Here is a 23,760-nt window from a genome sequence, read left to right as displayed (position 1 = left end):
GCCTTTGGCCCAGGGCGCAATCCTGGAGACCCGGGATCGAATCCCACGTCAGGCTCCCGGTGCATGGAGCCTGCTTCTCCCTCTGCCTATGTCTCTGCCTCTCTCTCTCTCTCTCTGTGACTATCATAAATAAATAAAAATTAAAAAAAAAAATTAAAATCCTGTTTGATTCTCTGCTTATTTTAAAAACTTCACTTCTAACTCTTTTTTCCTCTTAGTCTGATTGTTTCCTATCTTTGTGTTTGCTTGGGGCTTAAACTTAATTCTCTCCCTCCAATTTCCTGCCCTCTTTCTTCTCATATCTTGTTTTTCAGATCTTCCCTGCTTAAAATGTCCTCTTGCCCATCAGCATACTATACTAGTTTAATTCATTCACAGACCTCTTATTTCTGAAAATGGGAATTCTGTGAGAAAATAGGATGTAATAATAACTAACATTTATAGCATGCTTACCATATACCAGATTCCCTAGGCACTTTATGTGGGTCAATTTATTTAGTACTTCTGAGAACTTCATAAAGTAAGCTCAAGGGATGAAGTAACTTGCACAGGGTCACACAGTCAGGTAGAGCCAAGGTGGGAACCCATACCATGTGCTTAGCTAACTCTTACTTCATTGCCTCAGCTGTTCAGTCCATCGAGGTTTAATGATCACCAGTGAGGCCACAACATCATGCTAGATACACAGACACTAAAACTGTAGCAAAGACCCCTTCCAGTGCGGAAGTGCGGAATCCTAAGTCTCATGTGAAAGGCATGAGTGGATACCTCCATTGTACCTATGTATGACAGTGCTTAACTCTTTCCAAAGATCAGGGAATTCTTCACCCTTATGGAGCTGAGGTTTGAAGGGTAATTAAGTTGGCCAGCTAGGAAGGAAGACAAGGCATAGAAAGATGAAAGAGGAGAGGATAAGACATTGAGGGAGGGGTGAATCTCATTGTAACTGGAGCAAGCATAGTTCCTATAATAATGGAGAAAAGGAGGCAGGGGTGGCAATGAGGCATGGGATTGGTCATGCCCAGATGTCAAGGACTTCAAGTGCCATGGTAAAGAGTTTGAACTTTGTTCTTCACACATTAGGTAGCTGGTGTAACCAGGCCATGTTTGCCTTCCTGAATGCCTCCTGCTGGTGTTGCCTCATTCCAGGAGAAGCCCCTGGAGATCCCAGGAGTTCCATGGTGTTTGACATCAGTAGCTGAGATCAGTTTAGAGGACAGTTTATTGCTGTGGCATTGTGAAGACTAGTATTTTCATACAATCTTTTGATCCTTGGTCCTCCACAACTACTATGAAATTAAATCCAGAGCTATAAACAGAAACTTAATTTTAGTGTTTATATTCTTAACTTGTAAGATTAATACAGAGATATTTTCCGAAGAAGTTTTTATGTAAGATTAAATGTATGGCTTTTATGCAGTGAGGGTTTGTTTCTTCTAATTAAAGTTACTTTTTTTTTTTTTAGAAATTGCACATTTAAATGGTACTATGAAGAAGCATTTGGATATTGTTGAAGAGCTGTAATCACTGGTTTAAAATCTTTACTTCTGTTAATTACTGTTTAAAATTAACCTTCAAAAAGCAAGCATCTTTCTTGATGGCATTTTTTTTCAAAAAACATTTTTATCAGTCATTTCTCTGGTGTTAACAAGATGACTAGATATGGGCCCAGTTTTTTTTATTTTAAGCCCATTCTTTCCTCCTTTCAGAAAAATAATCCATAAATTACAAACATTTCAGTCAGATTGCAAATATATTGCCCTAGCTTTAAACACAGAAAGGAAATTACCAAACTGGCAAAAATCATAGAATAAAATATAGTAAGGTATACCTCACATTGAGGTTCTAAGGTGGGAACTATTTAAAACACGATCAAATGAATTTTAAAATATAGAGGATGTTCTCCTGGCAGTCCATGTGTTGTCCTGGTGAGGCAGCTCTGCCCTTAAACAGAGGATGCAGGCTTTTCATGTTCCTTTCTTTTTCCCTCCCTCTCTTTGTTTTTTCTCTGTCCTTCCTTTTTTTTGTTTTTAATTGCCTTCAGGGTTTGTAGCACTTTCCTTTTGAATGCCTTTGGTAGTGGCAAACTTTCATTTTTTGAAGTTGGATTTTATTTTGGGAAATAGCCAGAAGGTATACGAAGTCATAGCTGATTAATAAAATAGGTGAGCATTTAGGGGAACTCTGTTTTTGCTAAAATATAAGCTAGAACTATTAGGTACTGAGGCTGATTTTATTATGTACCTCATGAACTGCTTTTAAAGAAAATGTCAAAAGGGACATTATAGGACTGTGTTGAGAAATGGCAGATTTGGAATAACTATGTAACTTCTAAGGTGATTTTCTTGGTAGAACATGATTTGAATGTAGTAATTCCTGTTATTTTGTTTATGGGGGCTTTGTACCTTTAATTTGCTGTCATATTTCATACATTAAATATAGTTAGTATTTTTTAATTCAAAAAGAACTTTGGAATACATGAACAGCTTTGTTTTTAATTCGAACATTACTTAGTATAATACTGTATATGTGAAGACATACCTGTTTATAGGGGTTCCAGTAAGTAGAAAGTATCAGGATAACCTTCTTTCTCTGCATAAATGAATGGTTGTAAGTGCCATTTGAAATTCTGAATATCTAAAAGATTGTTGGACTCTGATAACTGTACAGTCTGAGAAACCTTGCTCTCAGTAACTGCCAGAGTTTATACTGTTCACTACATATCCCTCCTCTGATTCACCCTGAAGGTAGTAATTTACTCATGTGGAAAGGGATAAGCTCTGTTCTTGAGGCCACTATAATACTAAAGGTTTGGTTTGTTAGTGACATTACCTATGATGGGATATCTGAGGCAAAATATTTTAGATAAGGCAGTATAAGCTTCATGAATTAAATTATCTACTGCTTCTCTCTTGGTTCTTCCCCGCAAAATTAATGGTGCTACTTTTATTCTTTTGATTTTCTCCCTGAAAATCCCTAAATGTTCTGTTTGATACTTTGGAAATGGTTGTTCTCACCAGGATCTGCCCTGTTACTGCTGTGAGACTCAGTGATGGGTCTCAGGCTAAAATTTGTTCTCTTGACGCTTATCTGTTGTCTTCCTTTGTCATATTTTCTTAGCTGCCTTCAATATGTCCACCCCAAGGACTGGTTACAGAAATACTACAATACATCATCCAATCTAAGCCTTTTTTTTTCTTGCAAAAGAGCATTTAAACATATAAAGCATATAAAATATGTTATGGAAACAATATTTAGGGCACTGGTTAAGAAGGGAATTGCTTTCATGCTAGAGTATTTTATAACTGTGATGATGAGATCTCTTAATTGTTTAAATAAGAGACCTTTGCATACTTTAGTTCATTTCAGTACACTATAGCCCTTTAAAAATTACAAATAAATTGATGTAGTTTGTTTTCAGAACTGATTTTGAGAATTTCATTGTACTTTAAAAGATAACTGGTGTTGGGGATCCCTGGGTGGTGCAGCGGTTTGGCGCCTGCCTTTGGCCCAGGGTGCGATCCTGGAGACCCGGGATCGAGTCCCATGTCGGGCTCCCGGTGCATGGAGCCTGCTTCTCCCTCTGCCTGTGTCTCTGCCTCTCTCTCTCTCTCTCTCTCTCTCTCTGTGACTATCATAAGTAAATAAAAATTATTTAAAAAATAAAAAATAAAAAAGATAACTGGTGTCATACAGGGGTCCTGAGCCAGAGTTGGTCAAGACTCATTGAACCACCTGCCCACTTAAGGCTTTTGGTAGAGCATGTTTTTAACTTTTTGAAAAAGTTACCTTGCTGATCTGGAGACCTTTGAAAAGTCCATAAAGGTAATTACACTGTGAGACACACCCTTTGCTCAGCTGCTTAAGCACTGTATCAATTCTACAGTGTTCCTTTGTTAACAAAATCAGTGTGGTTGAAGTACAGTATTATAATAATATGCAGTTCATTGCGTGCAGGCATTTCTAAAGTAAGATGATAGTAATGACTACATGGTTATTTTAAAAGTTCAGAACCTTTTGCTATTATTGTATAGTTAAGATAGGGAGGCTTTGGGAACTTGGTACATTTTTGCATACTTTGGGCTGGTGCCATCTGACAACTGTGCTAAATTATTTAGTCCATTGCCTTTGTATAATTTGATTCTTTGACTTTACGTTGTTGATTTTTGGTTCTGTGACTTATAAAAAGATCTTAGAACGTTTTTGTAACCATTTTAAGATTGGCAGTTAATGATAATCAGAGCTAACAAGAGCTGCTCACTTATGTGCCAGGGATTGGAGTAAGAACATGACCTCTCAACAAACCAGTGAGGTGGAGACTTTTATTATCCTCATTTTACAGATGAGGAAACTGACCTAGGAGAGGTTACCCAGGGTCATACACTAGTTGTAAGTAGTAGAACTTAGGCAAGTGGGTGGGTAAGTAGATAGGCAGGCAGATAGGAAAAAGTAGAGATGTTAAGATTCATAAGGGGATTTAGTGAGACATAATAGTTCACTGGCTGCCTACTATGGTCTGGGCATTTTGTTGGGCAGTGAGGAAATGAAGAAGCGCAAGGTTCTAGTCCAGCCCTCATAGAAATTTGATCATGGAATGACAAAATATAAGTAAGTAATGATGCCATGTGAACATTTTATAAAATTGATTTATGTATGAAGTCTATAAAAATAGACTAGAGGAAGGAATCAGACTTGTGAAGGAGAATGAGCTGAAGGGATATTTCACAGAGACAACAAACGACTTTTATTTGAACACAACTAGAATGCTCTTAGAGGACAAAGACCATGTATCTCCAACTTTGTATCTCCAGATCCCTAGCAAAGTGCCGGGAGGTAAGGAGTGCTCAGTAAATGTTGGACAAATAAATGGTGGCAGTCTGGCCAGCAAATGTGGGGAAAGAGCACTGGAGGAGATGCCCTGCTCCCCTCCTTGCCCCACTGAAAGCACAGGGACAAGGAGGGGTGCAGTATGCTCTTCAGAGAGAGGACTGTGAGTATGTAATTGGGAAGTGGTTTGTTTGGGATTGGCAAAGAAGCTTTCCCAGCAGCTGCCATGCAGATACTCTCTCCTTCCTCCCAGCACTCTGTCTCTGACATTCATTTGTCACTTAATGACATATTGTCTTAGGTCACCTCTTTAATATATGTTATTTAATTTTTCCTCTGTTCTACAATACTTACTATGAAAAGACCCTCAGAAATAATTTGCTAATCTTCCCATTGATAAAGAGGAACTGTAAGCTCAAAGAGTTGGAAAGAATTGTACAGCTTAAGTAAGCAGTTAGATTGAGTCTATCCCCAGAGCCAGGTCCATGCTATCTGAGTGCTCTGCTTTCTCCTAAACTCAGTAGTAAGTTTGTGGAGGCAAGGAACCATGTATCACACTTAGTGTGGACCAAGTAGCTAGCTGCCCAGAAACATTTGTAAGTGAAAAAATGAATATCACTTTTGCTCTCTGACTAATGTAAAGATAATGTAGTTCCCAATGAATAAAATATCATCTAGGGGATTGAACAAGAGAGTAAGACCTCAGCCATTAGATATGTTTGTTCAGGGGGATCCCTGGGTGGCTCAGCGGTTTAGCGCCTGCCTTTGGCCCAGGGTGTGATCCTGGAGTCCCGGGATCGAGTCCCTCGTCGGGCTCCCGGCATGGAGCCTGCTTCTCCCTCCTCCTGTGTCTCTGCCTCTCTCTCTCTCTCTCTCTCTCTATGTCTATCATAAATAAATAAATCTTTAAAAAAAAAAGATATGTTTGTTCAGAAATAATATCAGAAGAGCAACTACTGGACATTTTTCTTAATTTCACTGGGAATATTGTTAAGAGATGGCCTTTGGTTCTTTTATTTTATTATTTTTTTAAAGATTTTCTTTATTCATGAGAGACAGAGAGATAGAGGCAGAGACACAGGCAGACACAGGCAGAGGGAGAAGCAGGGTCCATGCGGGGAGCCTGATGTGGGACTCGATCCAGGACTCCAGGATCATGCCGTGGGCTGAAGGCAGGCGCTAAACCACTGAGGCACCCAGGGATTCCCTGGATTCATTATTTAAAACTCACTTGAACAACTCAATCAGCTTTATATATTTCTAACAGCTTAAACTTAGGTTGTTCACTTTTAAGCTGTGATTAGAAGTTAGTCTAAGTTAATTTCCAATATAAAAAATCATTTTCTTTATAATTTTTGCTTCACATTGACATAATTAAGAATGAAAATTAGATCCCGAAGTGCCCTTGGAATTACTAAATGAGAAATCCTTCTCTGACTCGAAAAGAGACTTACTGGTGACAAACTATGTTGTCCCCAACATTCTCATCAGAGATTCAGCTGAGGTGGAGCCTTCTAAATGCATTCTTAAGTGGACAATAAGTAGAAGAGTTAGGTATGAGGTTATTGCTAAATAGGAATAGCCATGACTTATGCAAGACTCATTACAGAGAAACCAACACAGTAGACCCTTGTGATTCATTGATTTAACATTCACAAATTCAATTATTCATAGAACAATGACCCAGAAGATCCGTGACATGTAGTAATTTGTCATTTGAATCAGGTGTGCTGTGAAATACCTGTGCAGGAGCAAATTGCTTAGCTGGTAACAAACTAAATGCCCAGTGGCTTTTAGCTCATTATCACATATGTGGGAAGTCATGAACTAGTCAAAACTTTTCTCTGTCTAAAAGAAAACCAGGAAGAAGAGTAAAGAAGTCCTAGAAAGTAATGGTTCCTTACCAGAAAACAGAAATCTGGGACAAATTAAAAAGCTGGTGTGCTGTATTTGGCGGTAGATTGAATCTCTGAAATGCCTGGTACGAGAACAAGGAAGAGCAGTTCCTAGAAATGCCTCAGTAAGTGTACTGGCTAGTGTAATATTGCACTTTTTGGAGCAACTGTAATCAGTGGCATTGTGCTCCAATTAGTGTCTTACAAAGACCTTGAGAATTCTCTCTTGTGGAAATCCTGAGTCTACTGTATTTACTATGTTTTCATCCTTTTTTTTTTTTCCTTTTGGAGGCCCCCGTAATGACATGCTGACTGAATAGCCTTAAATTACATCATTAATCTTGCAGATGAGTTGCAGTGTCTCAAATCTCCCATTGTTTAAGGCTTTAAGATCAGGTCGAATTTTTAGCATAAATAGGTAGACACTTGTATCAAACGCTGCTTTTTATTTATTTCTTTTTATTTTTCTTTCTTTCAGAAAGGAAAGGAGAGGGAAAGAGAGAATTTTAGGGGGAGGTTCCACACCCAGCACAAGGCGACCGACACTAGGCTCTGTCTCCCAACCCTGAGATCATGACCTGAGCCAAAATCAAGAGTCAGATGCTCAACCAGCTGAGCCACCCACATGCCCCAAGAACCTATTTTCCTGTTTTTGTTTCTTAACAACAAGAGCAAAACACCTTAGAATAGAAATTCACATATAACCAACTGTAAGCTCCCAAACAAACCACTAGAGGAAGCCTGTGGGATCCCTGCCTTCCCTTGTTTATACCTGACCTCCTTCTTTAAGGCTCCCTCCACCCCCCCCCCCTTCCAGGGCAAATTTTTATACTCTCAATTATAAGGATAGTATTAACAAAAACCCTAAATTCTAAAAAGTAGCTTTTCTGTACATACGGATAGCTTATGTAAGGATAGCTGAACATACCAAGAATAATAAGAGAGGAAAATAGAGAAGGAATAGAGAATGCTGGCATTCTCCTCCTTTGCTGCACAGGGAACCCACAGTTCCTTGGCCAGCAGAAGCCTACACTCAGTATTGGGACAGAGGCTGAGTATCACGGGTCACATGTTATCAGAGGATTTCAGCCATCATCAGGTGCAGGTATCCAGATAAGTCACATCCACCACAAAACCAAGGAGAAGAGCGTAGAAGTGCTGTTTAACATGGAGGAAGCCATGGCAACCTGAAGAGACTTTTCAGAACTAATTCTGAGTTATAGAGGCCATACCACATCCAGATTCTGAAAGCAGTTACTCAGCTTCCACATGAGGCTTTTTACCCTCTTTAATGCTGAGAGACTGGTATTTATTTCCAATTCTCCTGGGCTTAGAGTTTCTACTTTTCTATGACTAGGCTTCATTTTCTGAGTGGACTGGGGGAAATTGCCAGAGGTCCAAACTTCCTGGGGGTTGGGTTGTTACAGAGGAGCCCTATGAGTCCCTGTGGTGTTCTTCCAGGTCCCCAGTCCCAAGTGCCTTGGTGTACACACAGATTCCATCTTGGCAACCCTGCTATCCCCCCTGTTCCCAGCCTATTTGTACTCTGTGTCTGAGAGCTTCTCTGCCTGTGTGGGCGAGTAGCCTGTCAGCACCCAAGTAGTGGACAGCACCATGGCCACCTTAGGACCAGAGGTTGCTCTTCTGACCTTTCTTATGCACTCCACTTATAAAGGGTTACTTTTGGTTTGATTTGGTTTGTATATTTAACTGACATCATAACAAAGGAGCTTTGTAATCAAAATTTTAAGCTAGAATCTAAGAAAAGTTAAGTATTGCAGAAAAGATGAATTAGTATCAGGGAAAGATGTAGACTAGTCCAAAGGACAAGAATGTTAGTATGACCAGTTGTCTTGGTGGAACCAATGTAAAATTCCCCAGGAGACCTGGCTTCTGGCCCTGCCTCAGTATTCATTAGCCAGATGACCCTCAGGCAAGTCATTTGGCTTTGCTAGACCACTGTTTTCTCCACTTATATATAAGAATTTCTGACTGAGAAATTTTTTCTTTTTCTTTTTCTTTGACAAATACACATCCTGTAGATAGAACAATTCTTACATTTTTATGCAAGGACAAACATATTAATTTCTCTGCTTTCTTGTAGTTAAACTTTCAAGTCTTCAGTCCACCTATATTTCATACTTTAATTGTAGGAAGGATTAGATTGACTTGTTGAAATTAGAGCATTTCAAAAGAAGCCTGGGCTTTCTGCTTAATGTTTATGTGCATAGAAAATCTAGGCTCACTGATGACTAAGGGTTTTCTACATATAGCCTTGCTTATATTGAAGTATATAACTTCTGACAATGTCTCTTATATGGTATTCTTTAAAAGGCAGTATACTTCCCTATTTACACAGTTTATTTTCTTAGAAAAAGAAAATATTATAGAGGTTTCTAGTCCCTGCGTCCATATATCCATTCTCCTCTTCTTCCGTAGGTATAAAATTTTGGCTATAGATATGGCCATCCAAGATAAAAATTACATTTCCCAGACTCACTTGCAGGTAGGCATGGCCATGTGACTAAGTCCAGGCCATGTGAACAGAGCAGAAGCCATAATGCAACTTCTCAGAGTACTACTTAGAGTTTGTCCTTCCCCTTCCACTTTCCTCTCTTTCCACTGGTTGGAAGACTAGATGAACAAGGGTACAAGTTAGGTATTAAGAAGCAAAAACATGAAAGGAATTTAGATTCCTAGCAACTTTGTGGAGTCTAGTCTCTATAAGACATGTAAAGTTAAATTTCATGACACTCTTATTCCAAAGTATCACAAATTACCAGTTATTGGAGTGTGAATTTGTGGGAATTGATTCATCATATACTGCTTTGTTCATTCATTCTGGTTAGACTTAGTCCACTGATCACTGGCAGCAGCCTGAACCTCTCTGATGTTACCTGAAGGTCTGAACTTTGTGCCTGCTTTCTCCTTGAGCTCCTCTCTGAATTTTATCTCATGTTTAAGATGGTAGTTCCATGTGGGCTGCTATTTAACATAGAAGAGGATAGGGGTCCCTGGGTGGCTGAGTTGGTTAAGTTTCCAACTCTTGATTTCTCTCAGGTCGTGATCTCAAGGTTGTGAGAACCACCCCGTGTGCAGCTTCCATCAAGCCCAGCATTGGGCTCCACACTGGGTATGGAGCCTGTATATGATTCTCTCTCCCTCTGCCCTCCCCACTTCCCAGTTGTGCACACACAAGCAAGCACTCTCTCAAAAAAATAAAAACATAGAAGAGGATGAGATTGGCTGGGACCTCTGTATTCAGACCCATGTGGTTCATCACCAGCTCTATTCCCTATCTACAAAGAGAGAAAGAGAGAGGCAGCTGTCCCTGGGGAGAGGAGGGATGGTGGTAGAGTTCATAAGAGATTAAGAATATTCAAATAGGCATGGTTTAAAGCAGCAGTTCTCAGATCATGGTACCTGGACAGCAGCATGCGTAACCTGTGAATTTGTTGGCGAGGTACATTCTCAGGCTTCAGCTGACACCAACTAAATCAGCAATTCTGGAGGCAGAGCTCACAGTCCATGCTTTAAAAAGCTGTCTAGCACACTCAAGTAAGAACCACTGTTCAGAAGAATGTCAGAAAGCCTGGGAATGATGACAATGGCCATATCCTGATGGGAGTAGAGCCTAGAAAAACTTTGGCTAGAGGAGAACAACCAGGTGGGGAATGAAGTGAGGAAGCACACTCTTCAGATAGAGGAGTAAGAATAGTCTGGGTTCATCATACTCCTGAGAGGAGTCTAAGTCCTGTACTCCTGTGTTTGGTACCTGGAGCCTATCTGGCCTCTGCTTCTTGGTTCAGGTACTTCATGAGCCAGAGGTGGAGAATTGCCTTTGTATCATTCCATGCACAAACTGTAATTCTTAAATCACTGGTATTTTTGAGTGGAAAAGGTGCCATAGACCCATGCTGACTATGATGAATAAGGAGGGCTCTTCAACCACCTGCCTGTCAGCTTCGCAGGCTGACCTTCACCTTGCCCTGGAAGAGGGTTTTGAGTCAGGAGCCAAGCCCTTTAATGGCTATGAAGAAAAAAAAAAAAAGTAGAATTTCCATGTAAGGGCTACCAAGAATATAAGTGCCTATTTAATAAATTATTTTTTGAAATGCCTTTTCCATTTTGGTAGTTGAAGTTTGAAAAATGTTTGGAGTACTATAATTATCATTTCTGGGAAAAAATACACATTGCAGTATTTTTGTTTTTGCTGCAGGTCAAGTTGTCGTTCAGGATGGAAAGTAAACACGTCCCTTTGCTCAGCTGCAGCTCACATATTTGCAGTCTCTGGGTGCCCTCTTGGCGGTCGTGGTAGATGAGGGCTTACGCCGTGGGTACACAAAGAATACAAAGACGGCATAGAAACTTGGGGCCCTTTCAGGGGCTTGGCCCAGCACAGGGCTGATTAGGAAGCTAGTGCTGGAGCCGAAGGAACAGTCAGAAGGGTGGGGAGGCCTTCAGAGAAAGAGTTGTGGGAAGGGAATGAGAATGTTCTGAGAGGTGCTGACCACCAGAGGTGATCTGCCAGAAGGAAGCAGGTCTGCCTTTCATGGTGCAGGTACAAATGTTGGGGGGAGAGGGAGCTCTGTAGGTTTGTTTTGGGGACAAATGACATTCCATCTTGTCAATTTGCTAACTTTGTGAGCCCGGCCCATCAGCGCATGTTGAACACACAGAGTTGGGGAAGAATCTCCAGGGAAACTACCTGTGTAAGGCAGCTTCCTTCCTTCTTGCCAGAGAGAGACAAGACTATTCCTCAAAAAAATGGCCTTTTTTTTTTAAAGGATTTAATAAAGTCATGGAAGATGACAGAGAAACAGCACTTGGGTAAAACTTTGGGCATGCAAAGATGACTGGGGGGGGGGGGGTGTGCTAAGAGATTTTGGATGTGGGGATATATATGGTGTGCGTCTCAGAATCAGCTTCACCTTTATCAAAAATAGCAAACATATGATGATCACATCCATGTCCCAGGCATTGTGTGGGGTATTAGGTTTAAAATAAACTTGAGAGAAGAAGTGAGCCAGTATGAGGGCCTAAGATAGTGCCCTGTGTGTGTGTGCATGTGTAGAAACACGTGCACATGTAAACATTTAATTTGAAATGTTTTTTATATTTACATAGCATATATATTATAGACATTGTTACTTATGTAACATAAAAGAATGTATATATTCTTTTAATCTCCAAAAATAGGGCAGCCCCGGTCGCTCAGCAGTTTAGCGCCACCTTCAGCTCAGGGCGTGATCCTGGAGACCCGGGATCAAGTACCATGTCAGGCTCCCTGCATGGAGCCTGCTTCTCCTTCTTCCTGTGTCTCTGCCTCCCTCTCTCTCTCTCTCTCTCTCTCTCTCTCTCTCTCTCTCTCTCTCATGAATAAATAAAATCTTATAAAAAATTAATCTTCAAAACATTCTTGTAGAATAAATATTTTTAGGCCCCATTGAACACACAAGTATACTGAGGATTCTGAGGTCAGTCTGACTCAAAGCCTAGACTTTTTTTGTAATAATTGATGATAAGAGCTGTTCTATTTTGGACACTTAGACATGCCAGGCAGAGGAATACCTGCAATGTATATTATTTCACTTAACTCCTACAACAACCCTGAGGAAACTTTGACAACAGACAAGTGTCAGGAAACTTGTCCAGGATCACACAGCTACTTGTAGAAGAGCCAAGATTTGAATAAAGTTTTTTCTGGCTCTCAAATCTTAGTAATAAGCCAAAAGGTGTACTGATTTCCATATAAGATAAAAAGTATCTCAAAAGTAACCTCTGTTAAATAGCAAGCAAATGGTACAAACAAGTATTTTATCTTAAGTAAAACAAATAAAGAAGAGAGGAAGAGAAAGAAGAAATACATGGCCAAAATAATGTTTTCAAAATTGACTTTTATATTTTTAGCCACATGGGTTATGTTTTTTTCCCAGAATGTGCAACTACCAGTGAGAGTAGTTCATGAGAACTACCAGTTGAACAGTTAAATAGCCTGCTGTTCTTTATTTGTGCTGCTGTTGTCAGCAGAGACAAAACAGTAGCAGTATTTTGCAGTACTCTGTACCCATCCTTTATTTATGCTACTCTGTGCCCACCTTATTCTTGTTATATCATTTTTTTAGAGAGCATGCCCCAGTTGGGGGAGGGAAAAAAGAGGGAGGGGCAGGAGAGGGAGGGAATCTCAAGCAGGCTCCACACCCAGTGTGGAGCTTGATACAGGGCTGGATCTTACCACCACCCATCCCCGCCCAAGATCGTAACCCCCCACCAAAATTAAGAGTCAAATGCTTAACCAACTGAACCACCCACACACCCCTCTTGTTATGTCATTTTATTCACATAAGTATAGTCATTTTCAGGAACTTCTGAAGACTTCCCGATCAGCACATAATATTCTTTGGAGTCCTAAAGACTTTTGAAATCCATATGCCACCTCTGAGACTCAGGAATGTATTAACAATACCCTTGGTTTTCTGTTTGTTGTTTCTTAGTCTCATAAGATCATGTTTTAGTACTAAAACTCTACATTGTTAACAAGTCCTGGGGTTTTAAAAGAAAAGGACTGGTTCCTCCTTTAATTTAACAATTATTGTTGTTCCTCTTTAATGGAACAGAGGCCCGGAGTCCCTGGTTGCATAGGAAGGGCTCACAGAACTCCTTGCCGGAGGACATCCACGGAGGACACCCACAGTGCCAGCCCCCATATTACAGATGAGGAATGCCAGATCTTTCCTTCTCTCATTCTTAAAATCTAATGTTTTGTTTTATTTTTCCAAATATGTATCATGATTACACAAAAGAGGAGCCTGCTTTGCAGCATCTCTTCCTCAGTGGAAGAAAACTTGAAACATAGAAAGCAACCCACCTAAAGTCAGAATCACTCCGCAAAATAGAGGCTTTGTTTGTATCCTGTACTGGATGTTGCCTTCCGTTTAAACACCACCCCGGGGAGTTCTTCCTTTCTAATGGTCATGCCTCTGTGGCATTTTCATAAGGAATCTTATGAAGATTCCTCTTAAGATGTTGCTGAACCAACTACACAAATTTAGTTCATTTGTTTTCCTCATTAGTTATTTTCCCATTCTCTAATAATTTTCATTTCTTTTCTGTGGGCTTGTGTTTATGGCTAAAAGGGAATGAGGTATTCAGAGAAGTTTATTAGGCAAAATTAGTCTTTTTGAAAACAATCTTCAGATCTTTGTACATTTATCCAACCATCCTGAGGCCTTATTTTATTGCCAGATTTTTAAAAATAAATTCATTGTTACATTTTGAAAACATGTTACTGTGTATGAATATATAAATTTAATTATATGAATGGCAAATCCCTTTGGAAGTAAATTGAATACACATTCCTGATGTGAATTAATAGATGATGAAATAAAATATTTCTGGACTCAGAGTTCTAACTTTGGTAAACTGATTTAAAATTCAGTAGAACATATACGGGCCATTTTTGGGGTCTGTCTCTACTCCCTATCCTCTTAGCTATTTTCACTCCTCCAGGGAGCTCTGATCTCTTCCAGGAAGACTGCAGAGAACCCGTTGATTCAGATTTCCTAAGAATTAAAGCAGCCTCAAATCTCCTGGCAGTGAGGAGTATTGGTGGGGAGAGGTACATGGACCAGTGGATCAACTTTACGAAAGTTGGGTGACTTTACAAAATCCTGATACCAGCATCCCATTTCCAGTAATTCTGATTGAATTGGTCTGGGGTGTACTCTTGAGCTTCTGGATTGTTAAAGCTCCCCAAGGATTCTCATGTGCTGCCAGGGTTGAGAATCATTATTCTAGCACTATGGCTCTCAGACTACAGTGTGTATGAGAATCACACGGAGGGTTTGTTCAGATAGATTGCTGAGCGCCTCTTCCAGAGTTTCTTATTCTGTAGGTATAATGCGGGATCTTAGAATTTGCATTTCTAGCATATTCTCAGGAGATGTCAGTGTGCCTGTCCATAGCCCATTGTTTGAGAACCATTACTCAACACAGCTGAGTCACCTGAAAATCTTGCTAAAATGCAGTTTCTGATTCACTAGTCCTGGCCCAAGGGTCTAAGTCTATACAGCCCCAGCAAGCTCCCAAGCGATGGTGATGCTGCTGGTGCAGGGGCCACCCTTTGAGTAGCAAAGCTCTAATCTAAAGCATTATTTTCAACCCAATTCTGTAATATCCTGCTTAGAAAAGATGTGTGGTCTAGGAGACCCCTGGAGGTACCAGGGGGCTCAGCATATAGCTTAGGCCATTTAGTGGCAGACAGAAATCTGGAGGGCTCAGTGATGCTTTGGCGTCTGGCCAGCTGCCATTTGACAGGATGTTTGAACATGCCCTTGGCAAAGTTCTGTTGTCAATAGGGAACTTCATTGTAAAGATTCCCAGTTTGCTTGGAGGAGTAACACAGTAATTCTGAGCTCTAATCACACAATAGAATCACCCAGGGAGCTATTAAAATACGTATTAATTCCCAGGGTCCTCCCCGAGAAATTCTGATTTAATTGATTTAAGGTGGCATGTAGACAGTGCTATTCTTAAAAGCTTGGTAAGTGATTCTAATGGACAGCCAGCATGAGAACCACTAAAGTATCTCATGTTGCAGTTTTACAGATCATTTAATTTTTTCTTTATATTTGGCTAATTTATATTCTATGATGCAAACTAACTTTATTAGATAATGAAAACAATTTAATATGGCACTTTTAAGAAATTGCCAAGAAGAGGGCATATGTAGATTCTCTCACTGTTAAATCCTAAATTCAGAGTAAAAGAAATTGCTGGGAAAGTACAGCTGGTGTTTCTGAACAAGCTGAAATAAGAAATATTTCTGGGACTGTATCAACAAGCCTAATTTTTTCCCCTCGGGGTTATGATTGTGTGGAACAAGTCTTCACCGCGAAGCTTGCCAAAAAAGGTTATGATAAAATCATGGAATGTGAATGAAGAGAATTCACAGTGTAACTTTAAAGGAGTCAGTCTCTAAATTTAAAAATGTAGGGATGACATATGTCTTACATTTGTAATAGAAGTTTTCAGAACAAAATAATGCTGGAAACAAAAAAAGCTCCACCTTTTATCGTGTGACGTCTGCAGGGCCAAGGAGCAAATGAGTTGGGAGGATGGCTGAGCAGAAAGTGTTGAGGACAATACCAAAGATCCTAAACCTCTCTTTGCAAATTAATTTTGTATTCTATAGGTGAGCAAAAGCGTGGCCATTTACTAAATATACAAGTAACAGGAGAGCTGATGAGCAAAGTTGAAGTTCCTTTTGCTTTTGGCATTGTGGACCAGTGGGAAGATTGTAGACTTTGGAGGCTCTCTGCATCTTGCTTTATGACTTTAGTCAAGCTTCTTAACCTCTCTGTGTCTAGCTCTTCATCTGCCAAGTAGAAATGAAGATGTTCTCTCTTTTCCCATGGGAGTATGAAAGAGGTGTGAGAAAAGGAGAGGCATGGTGCCTCATGCATGGAAGGTACCCCATTAGTAAAGATTGTTTTTATTTCTCTAGCATAGTCCTAAGAATGGAATCCTTAATAAGAAACATCTGTCAAAATACTTTTCTTATAAGCCTTTATTGGTATTTTCTATCTGTGACTTACATGAATTTAGATTTCTTCTTAATAATTGTGAGATGTATTTTCTATTTGGAGAGATAGAGATACTCTTCCTGGTCCCTGCATCTGAGATACTCCTGCCCAACTATTTGCATGCCTTCTCCTTTCTTCATTCAAGTCTCTGTATAGGTGCCAGGCTCCGTGAGATCTGCCCTCACCCACCTGGTACACCCACATTGCTGAGTCTGCTTCAGGGCATTTGTCACCACCTGGCACCACACTGTGTAGCTCTTTGTTTATTGTCACAGAATTGGGAGTCCGGGAGGGCAAGGACTTCGTTTTATTCCCTGCTCTAAGCTCTGTGCCCAGAACCTCTGGCACATGGAAGTCATTCAGTAAATATTTGTCCAATGAATGTGTGAGAGAGGGATTAGAGATCTCTCAGGCAGCACCTCAGCTGGTACCGTGAGGAGATTTGCCACCCATGACCACAAGTGGCTCCTGTGATCCCCTCACTGATGCCATAGCTACTCCAAGACTTCAAATTATAAGGGAGGGAGATTATCAAAGATTACCAGATTACCTGAGATGCAGGGAAAACAGTGGTCCCAGATGCTTCCCCTCTTTACTCTGTGCTCTCTCTACTAAATTCTGTGATACCAAGTCTGATCTAAACTTGGTATCCCTTGAAATAACTGTGTGGTTGGAACTACCAAGGATTGTGTCAGAATGACCATGTACTCCCTATGTGCATTTGTGTGTGTGAGAATCAGGAATAGATTTCAGGAAAAGGACAGAGCACCCAGCAGTGTTGACTTTGTAGTTAGTTACCTGTCTAAATTTCAGTAGTCTGTTTTATGGTGCCTCTTTTCCCTTAAGCAAGTGTGCAGCATTTTAGGTGACCATTTTAAGAGATTTTGAAAGAGGAAGAAGACTTCAGTGTCAGATGTATGGGACTCTGCAAAAATCAGATATAGTGCCAATCTGGCAATATAATGTTTCTCTTCTGTTTTATCTCCTCTCCTTTAGTAGTTTTCATTTCTGGCTTTGGTTTTATTTAAATCCATGTTTAAGCAGAAAATCTTGAATGCGATTGCTGCTTGTAGATCATGATTATACTTTCCCTGTTGACAAAGGGACCTGGAAAAGATCTACAACTGGCCAATGTGTGGTCACACAGGTTAAAGTGACTAAGATTGATACACACTTTATTGTAAAATCATTCTAATACTAGGTGACACTGTCAATATCTTAAATGCTAACCTCTTAAAAGAAGGTAATTAATATGATGAAAGAAGCTATTTTCTCTCAATGACCTCTGTTACAAGTGGTACTTTCACTTTAATCTTTCTGTATCTGGGGTAGTTTTTGTTCTTTTTTAATTTTTTTTAGATGCCAGTTGCAATGTGTTGCCAAGGCAACCAGACTGAAAAGCTTGTTAATTAACTTAACTATTATATATGGATTTGTTAGACACCATAGGGAAAGAGTTAGGAGAGGCTTCTTTTCAAATGGATGATTTTAAAATTCAGAGGTAATATCAGCAGAACCTTCTAAATGAGGGAAAATACATGTGTGGCTATAGTGTTCATATATTCTTCATGGAAGAGAGATAGAATGGAGATATATGTGAATGAGCGAAATCTATAGGATGAATTAATTTAGAAATGGGCTGAGAAAAGAAGTATCAGAAAGATACTTCCTGAGGCTATGGTAACCATAGTTGGGTGTAACTCATAGGTGACAACTGGTTGAGGGGGAAGGTAAAGGTTCCGGATAATCCAGCAAGATATGAATAGAGGCTTGAAAGAAGAGAAAAGCCAAGAATGTTCACAAATACAGAATAAAAAGACACAAATCTTAGAAATCTAGATTCTTTGAAAGCATGATTTTACAACTTGCCAAGTCAGTATAATAGGCTTGAGTCGTATGCCTGCTAGTCATGGAGTTAAGAACACAACCTTAAAAATCTAAAGTAAAAACTGCTAGAAAAACAAGAAGTTATTGGTTCATAACGGATAAGTTTAATAGATCCTTCTTAGAAATTTGATAAAAGAGGTGAGATGTAAGTGATCTGAGTGTCATAATTAAGCTTGATTGAATAGATTTACAAGTTTATATCCAATAAACAGAGAATACATGGTCTTTTCAAATATTCATATATTTTAAAGTTGACCTTAGGCCACATATGCCAAAACATAAACACACACACACACAAACTCAAGAAATTAACAGAAGTAGAAAGTTGTACAGCCTACATTCTCTGCAACAAAACAATAAAGCTATAAAAATTAAAATCAAGAGGAAAGCCAAAAATACTTATCTATGCAGAAATTTAATAGCATTCTTCTTTATAAAGTCTTTAAGAGGGAATCAAAATTAAATTATAGATTATTTAGAAATGAGTTGCATTGAGAGTAATGCATATCAAAAAATCAGAATATAACCAAAGGAATATTTGACCTAAAATATTAACACGACAATTAAAATTATTTACATTTCTAAGAAAATAGGAGAGAAGTAAGCCCTCAAGAAAAATCAGTGAAATTACCTGAAGACAAGTGATTCAAAAACTAACAAAACTGATGAGCACATCAAGTACAAAAAAAGAATGCTTGGTCATAAAACCTGAAATGAATTTGAAAATCTAGATAAATTAGATACTTCTTACCAAACAGTGTCAGTACAGATGATTCTAAAGGAGGTAGAGTCTAAACACAGAGTTCTGATAGTTTTATAGTTGGGTTGTATGAAAACATCAAAGAATGTATAAGCCCTCAGTTTTATAGCAGAGTAAGGTAGAACAAGAAACAACTCATTGAACAATGTAGTATAACTTTAGAACTGAGACTGGATGAGGGCTGTGCGTGTGTGTGTGTGTGTGTGTGTGTGTGTGTATGTCCATGTCCATGGCATGTGCCCACACACACACGCATACACACACACCCAAAGAGCTACAGGTGAGTATTATTCAACCTTATACATTTAAAAATCTTAAAATGTTAGGAAGTCAAATCCAGCTGGATCTTCAGAAAGAGGATTTAATATAAGAAAACAAGGATAATTTTAAATCTACTAATTGATTATATAATAAAGGGCAAGCCAATACAATCATCTTAAGAATAGTTGAAAAAGCACTTAATAAGATCTAACTCTAGTTTTTAACATTCCTAACTAGAAATCCCTCAGACAGTGGGGGATAGACAGTGTTTATGTAGCCTATCTTATCCCATTTATATTACATAGGCAGTTCTTAAGCAAAAAAATCTCTCCAGGTTTGAACTGCAAAACACATCAGTAGGTGACAACATTGAATATGTGAAACGTAAAGAGTGGAATAACTAGGAAGATCTCATATGTTGGGTAATAATGAAAACATGTTCTGTTGAAGCATAGATTTGAAAAGTCTGATTATATATACCAAATATTTTGCAGGACAACAGTATAATAGAATGTGATACGGAATAAGTTAATTGCAGCACATGAACAAGAGTAGGAATTACATGTTATTTGCAATTAAAGTCACGGAGCTCGTCTTACGAGACAATGTGTTTGTGTTGCCAGATAAGCCACCCACTTAATGTACTTCACAAACTCCATCATCAGTCCCCATAGCCAAGATTCATTTTCTCTTCCTCAGCAATTTGATTTGTTCTGTCCACACTGTTGGCTATCCAAGAGTGAGATTGCAGTTATGTTCTCTTCTCAAGGCAGTGGCTTGGGGATATCATAGGAAAATAGGATGTATGCATTCTCCATATATCCTCCTGCACCCACACTGGCCTCCTTTCTCTTCCTGGGACACACAAGAGTACATTAGCTGTTTCCTCTGCTGGGATGCTCTTCTCCCAGATATCTCCATGGCCCACCCTCTCCCTCCTTCAAGTCTTTGTTCAGACATTGGCTTCTCAGTGATGCCCATCCTAATTGCAGCTGTCCCCCACTTCCATGCACTTGGATTCCCCTTTGCTCTGCTGCATTTTTCCCCATGGCACTGATACCCTTACTACTACACAGTTTGCTCATTTGCAATGTTTGTCCTTTAATTCATATCCTCCTCCACAGTGCTGTAAACTATATGAGGGCAGGAATCTGTGCCTGTTTTCTTTTTGGTGTATCCCAGGCTGCTAGAACAGCAGGTCCTCAATAATTATTTTTTGATGAATTTACTAGAACTTGAATACAAAGGCTTTCCTACACTGTATTTTGGTTAGACAGGAAGTGGACAAGGAAGACGGTCAGTGAAATGAATGATACAGGATTCAACATAGGAATGACCTGAGGGACCGTTGGTTTGGGAAATAGATCTACTTTTGTAATACAAAGAGCCGAGTGAACTGGAAGTGAGAAGACCTGGATTCTTGTTTGACTTTTACCACTGACCACAGGCAGATCACTTGAACTCTTGGGCTTCAGGTTCTGTAATCTATAAAACAGACTACAATTTTTTGTTTAGAAGACTAAACTAGGTGATCTGGATCTGACCCTGCTTTTCTGATTCTGTATGGATTTTACTGAGGAAAGAGAACTAGTGATAACCTACCCCAATACCACATGGCATCATTTTCACCCAGCATTTTCTGAACCCCCTTCTCCCCCCAGAGATCATGGGGGCTATGATAATGTGCTACTCTGGGTTTGTTTCAGCCTTTTCCTTAAGGATATAATGTTGGTATAGGTTTCTTAAAAGCTTAAACCAAGAGACTCATCTGTGGACTAGGGCTCCAGAAGCTAGGGCTTTGCTTGATTTATTTTTCTTACCTTTTAAAATGGAGGTGCAGTAGTGGTTAGTACATAATATCAGAGAAAGGAGAGAGGGGCATTTGATGGATTTCTGCCAGAGAGAGACACGCCAGATGGCATTTGGGGAAGTTACACGGGAACTTAGCTCATTCTCCATCTTGCTGAGCTTCCACATCATAGAATCCTATGATCTTAATAAGTTCATCTCTTCAAAATTCAGGGCTCGGAGATGGAGTTCTTTCATGTTGATTATCACGTACCTTGTCTCCAGTCCCTGAAGGAGCCAGATTAATTCGTAGGTCTATTTCAGGGTTTTAAACATACACTGTTTTCAAAGAGCAGCCCTTAAAACTTGTTTTTAATTCAGAGATCTTTTGGTCAGTGATGAAGTCCAGTTCCCAGATTCTGCACATCCTGCAGGCACCTTCCTGTGCCACTCTTGATTTTGGCCATTGTGCTGGACGTTGATTACTCAGCCCAGGTGGGTGGGAGGGTGGAGAAGACCACTCCGGCCTCACACCCCGCCGTGTGGTGAGCACATCTTGGGAGATTTTTACGGTCAGCGGAACTGAGTGTGACAGTTTCCACCAGATTTCTTTCTTTCCCCTTGTCTTCGGTCAGTAAATAGATCCTCAGGACTGCCTGTGCTTCCAACACCAGTGCCCCACACTGCCCCGAGGCCTGTGCTAAATTCTTTCTCTCTCATTTAGAAGAGAAGCCAGATTGCTCCAAGGCCCGCTGTGAAGTCCAGTTCTCTCCACGTTGTCCTGAAGATTCCGTTCTGATCGAGGGCTATGCTCCCCCCGGGGAGTGCTGCCCCTTACCCAGCCGCTGCGTGTGCGACCCTGCGGGCTGTCTGCGCAAAGTCTGCCAGCCGGGATACCTGAACATACTAGTGTCAAAGGCCTCAGGGAAGCCGGGAGAGTGTTGTGACCTCTATGAGTGCAAACCAGGTATGCGCGGGCATCGCCTCAGCAGCCTTGCTGCTTTGTGTCGCAGGGTCACAGGCCCCTCTGCCGCTGCCGGCCTCACAAGGAAGAGGAGTAATAGCAGCCTGACTTCCGGCCTTCTAGTCAGAGAACCAGAGTGATAATCTACTGGTACATAAGCGCCTTCACACAGGGACTTTTTTTCTTCTCTTTTCTTCTCCTTCAAGTATGCTTGATGGGGGAAGTGGGGTTAAAATTTATGATAATATAGCTACGTGCTTCATTCCCCCAGAGGAGTTCAGAGCCCTTACTTGTAGACACAGCAATCACTTTATTACATTTAAAAACAATCATCATATGTGAACAGAACGTTATTTTTAGATAAATATATGCATCAAAACGCCAGATGTGTTGTAATGAAATTCTCCGCCCCAGTCTTTCTCCCTACCAGCTTCTCACCATCCATCCTGCTGACTTTGAGAGCATGTGCTGAGTCTTCTTGGACTGTTCACTCACCTTCTTTGCTACATTTGATTTGTTGTCCTGTCCCGGCTATTTCTTGCTCTATATTATTTGTAACATCCTTGTTCTTGTGGCATTTCTGATATGGTCTGTGAACAGATCTAGATGATAGTGATTTTCCTCTTTGCAAGTTTCTAACCATTGGTCAGAGTATTGTTCGTTTTATTTCCTAACTGCTAGATAAATGCCTCAAGCAAAACCATCCCTTGTCCATTTCTTGCCCTGTTCCACCAGAAGCACCTCTGGCTGACTCTCCCCAGCCCTGTAACCACCACTGGTGTCGCTCCTTCCCTGCGCTTCATCCTCACTCCTTGATGTTCTGTACCCTGCCTTCCTGGCACAGCTGTGGGACATATTGCAGTCCTGTAATGTTGGCTGAAATAAAAATGTTCTTGCTAGGAGAGGGCTCTGGGACGCAAGGAAACTGCAGACCGACGCAAAGCGCCGGTGTTTCATTTTGAGACTCAAAATGCAAATGAATGTGACAGTAAATGATGCCTCTGTTTGCCTCTGTCAGTTTTCAGCGTGGACTGCAGCACCGTGGAGTGCCCCTCCGTTCAGCAGGCCGTGTGCCCTCTGGACAGCTACGAGACTCAAGTCAGACTCACGGCGGACGGTTGCTGCACCCTGCCAACAAGGTTGGTTTGTCATCAGGTCATCAACTTTCCTCCTTGGTCCTGTGTGTTAGTACAGTTTCAGGCATGCTGTGTGTTTTCCCCAAGTCTCAGGGAAATCTGAAATTCTCCTGTGTCTGTGGAGAAATCTGAACCGTTACTGGGACTTGGTATTTACATGTATGGTTCCTTGGATCAAAGCCAGGTGTCATCAGGTGAAGTCACTAAAGCCTTACAGATTCTTCTTTACTGAGGTGCCTGTGCACTTCCGTAGGCTGGGAACCGTGCAGGCGAGTATGTCCCTCATGATGTAGCCAGGGAGGCAGCCAGGTATTGACCATGGTAGGCATGTCAGTTGATTCTCCACAGTGAGTCTTAGAGCTGCTTAACGATTGTGTCCGATGGGATGAGACATTGCACACCTCATGGAACTGCTCCTGACAGATCCTTAGCGTTTGCAGTCACACAGTTACCCACACTTGTTACTTGCTGAGGCAAAGAGGAGTCTAAATGCTTTTGATGCCTTCCAGAAGAATAAACATAGCTGTCTTTGGCCTGATGAGGGAAAATGTTGTCATTTGTGTCATAGTAGTAGGACATCCATTTAGCCCTATAAGACCAGGTTCACTCCAGAGTATGAGGATCTCCAGGGCTTGTCCTTGACAGTCTTCAGAGCACC

At 40.5% G+C, this 23,760-nt stretch overlaps 1 protein-coding gene across 12 annotated transcripts in view; it reads left to right on the top strand.

Annotated features, from left to right (window-relative positions):
• Positions 1–23,760, top strand: part of CRIM1 (cysteine rich transmembrane BMP regulator 1) — a 186,843-nt gene that overhangs the window by 62,385 nt on the left and 100,698 nt on the right. For 7 of the 12 annotated variants that reach the window (XM_072767305.1, XM_072767304.1, XM_072767308.1 and 4 more), the window contains 2 exons: positions 21,727–21,969; positions 22,985–23,105. The exons of 1 other annotated variant lie outside the window; for it this stretch is intronic. In XM_072767305.1, the coding sequence (XP_072623406.1) occupies positions 21,727–21,969; positions 22,985–23,105 (364 nt within the window). The remainder of the gene's footprint in view (positions 1–21,726; positions 21,970–22,984; positions 23,106–23,760) is intronic. 4 more of the 12 variants (XM_072767313.1, XM_072767312.1, XM_072767310.1 and 1 more) reach the window with 1 other exon arrangement.

Source organism: Vulpes vulpes, chromosome 8 (assembly GCF_048418805.1).
Source record: "Vulpes vulpes isolate BD-2025 chromosome 8, VulVul3, whole genome shotgun sequence".
NCBI lineage: Eukaryota > Metazoa > Chordata > Mammalia > Carnivora > Canidae > Vulpes > Vulpes vulpes.
This window is presented reverse-complemented; position numbering and strand designations above follow the sequence as displayed.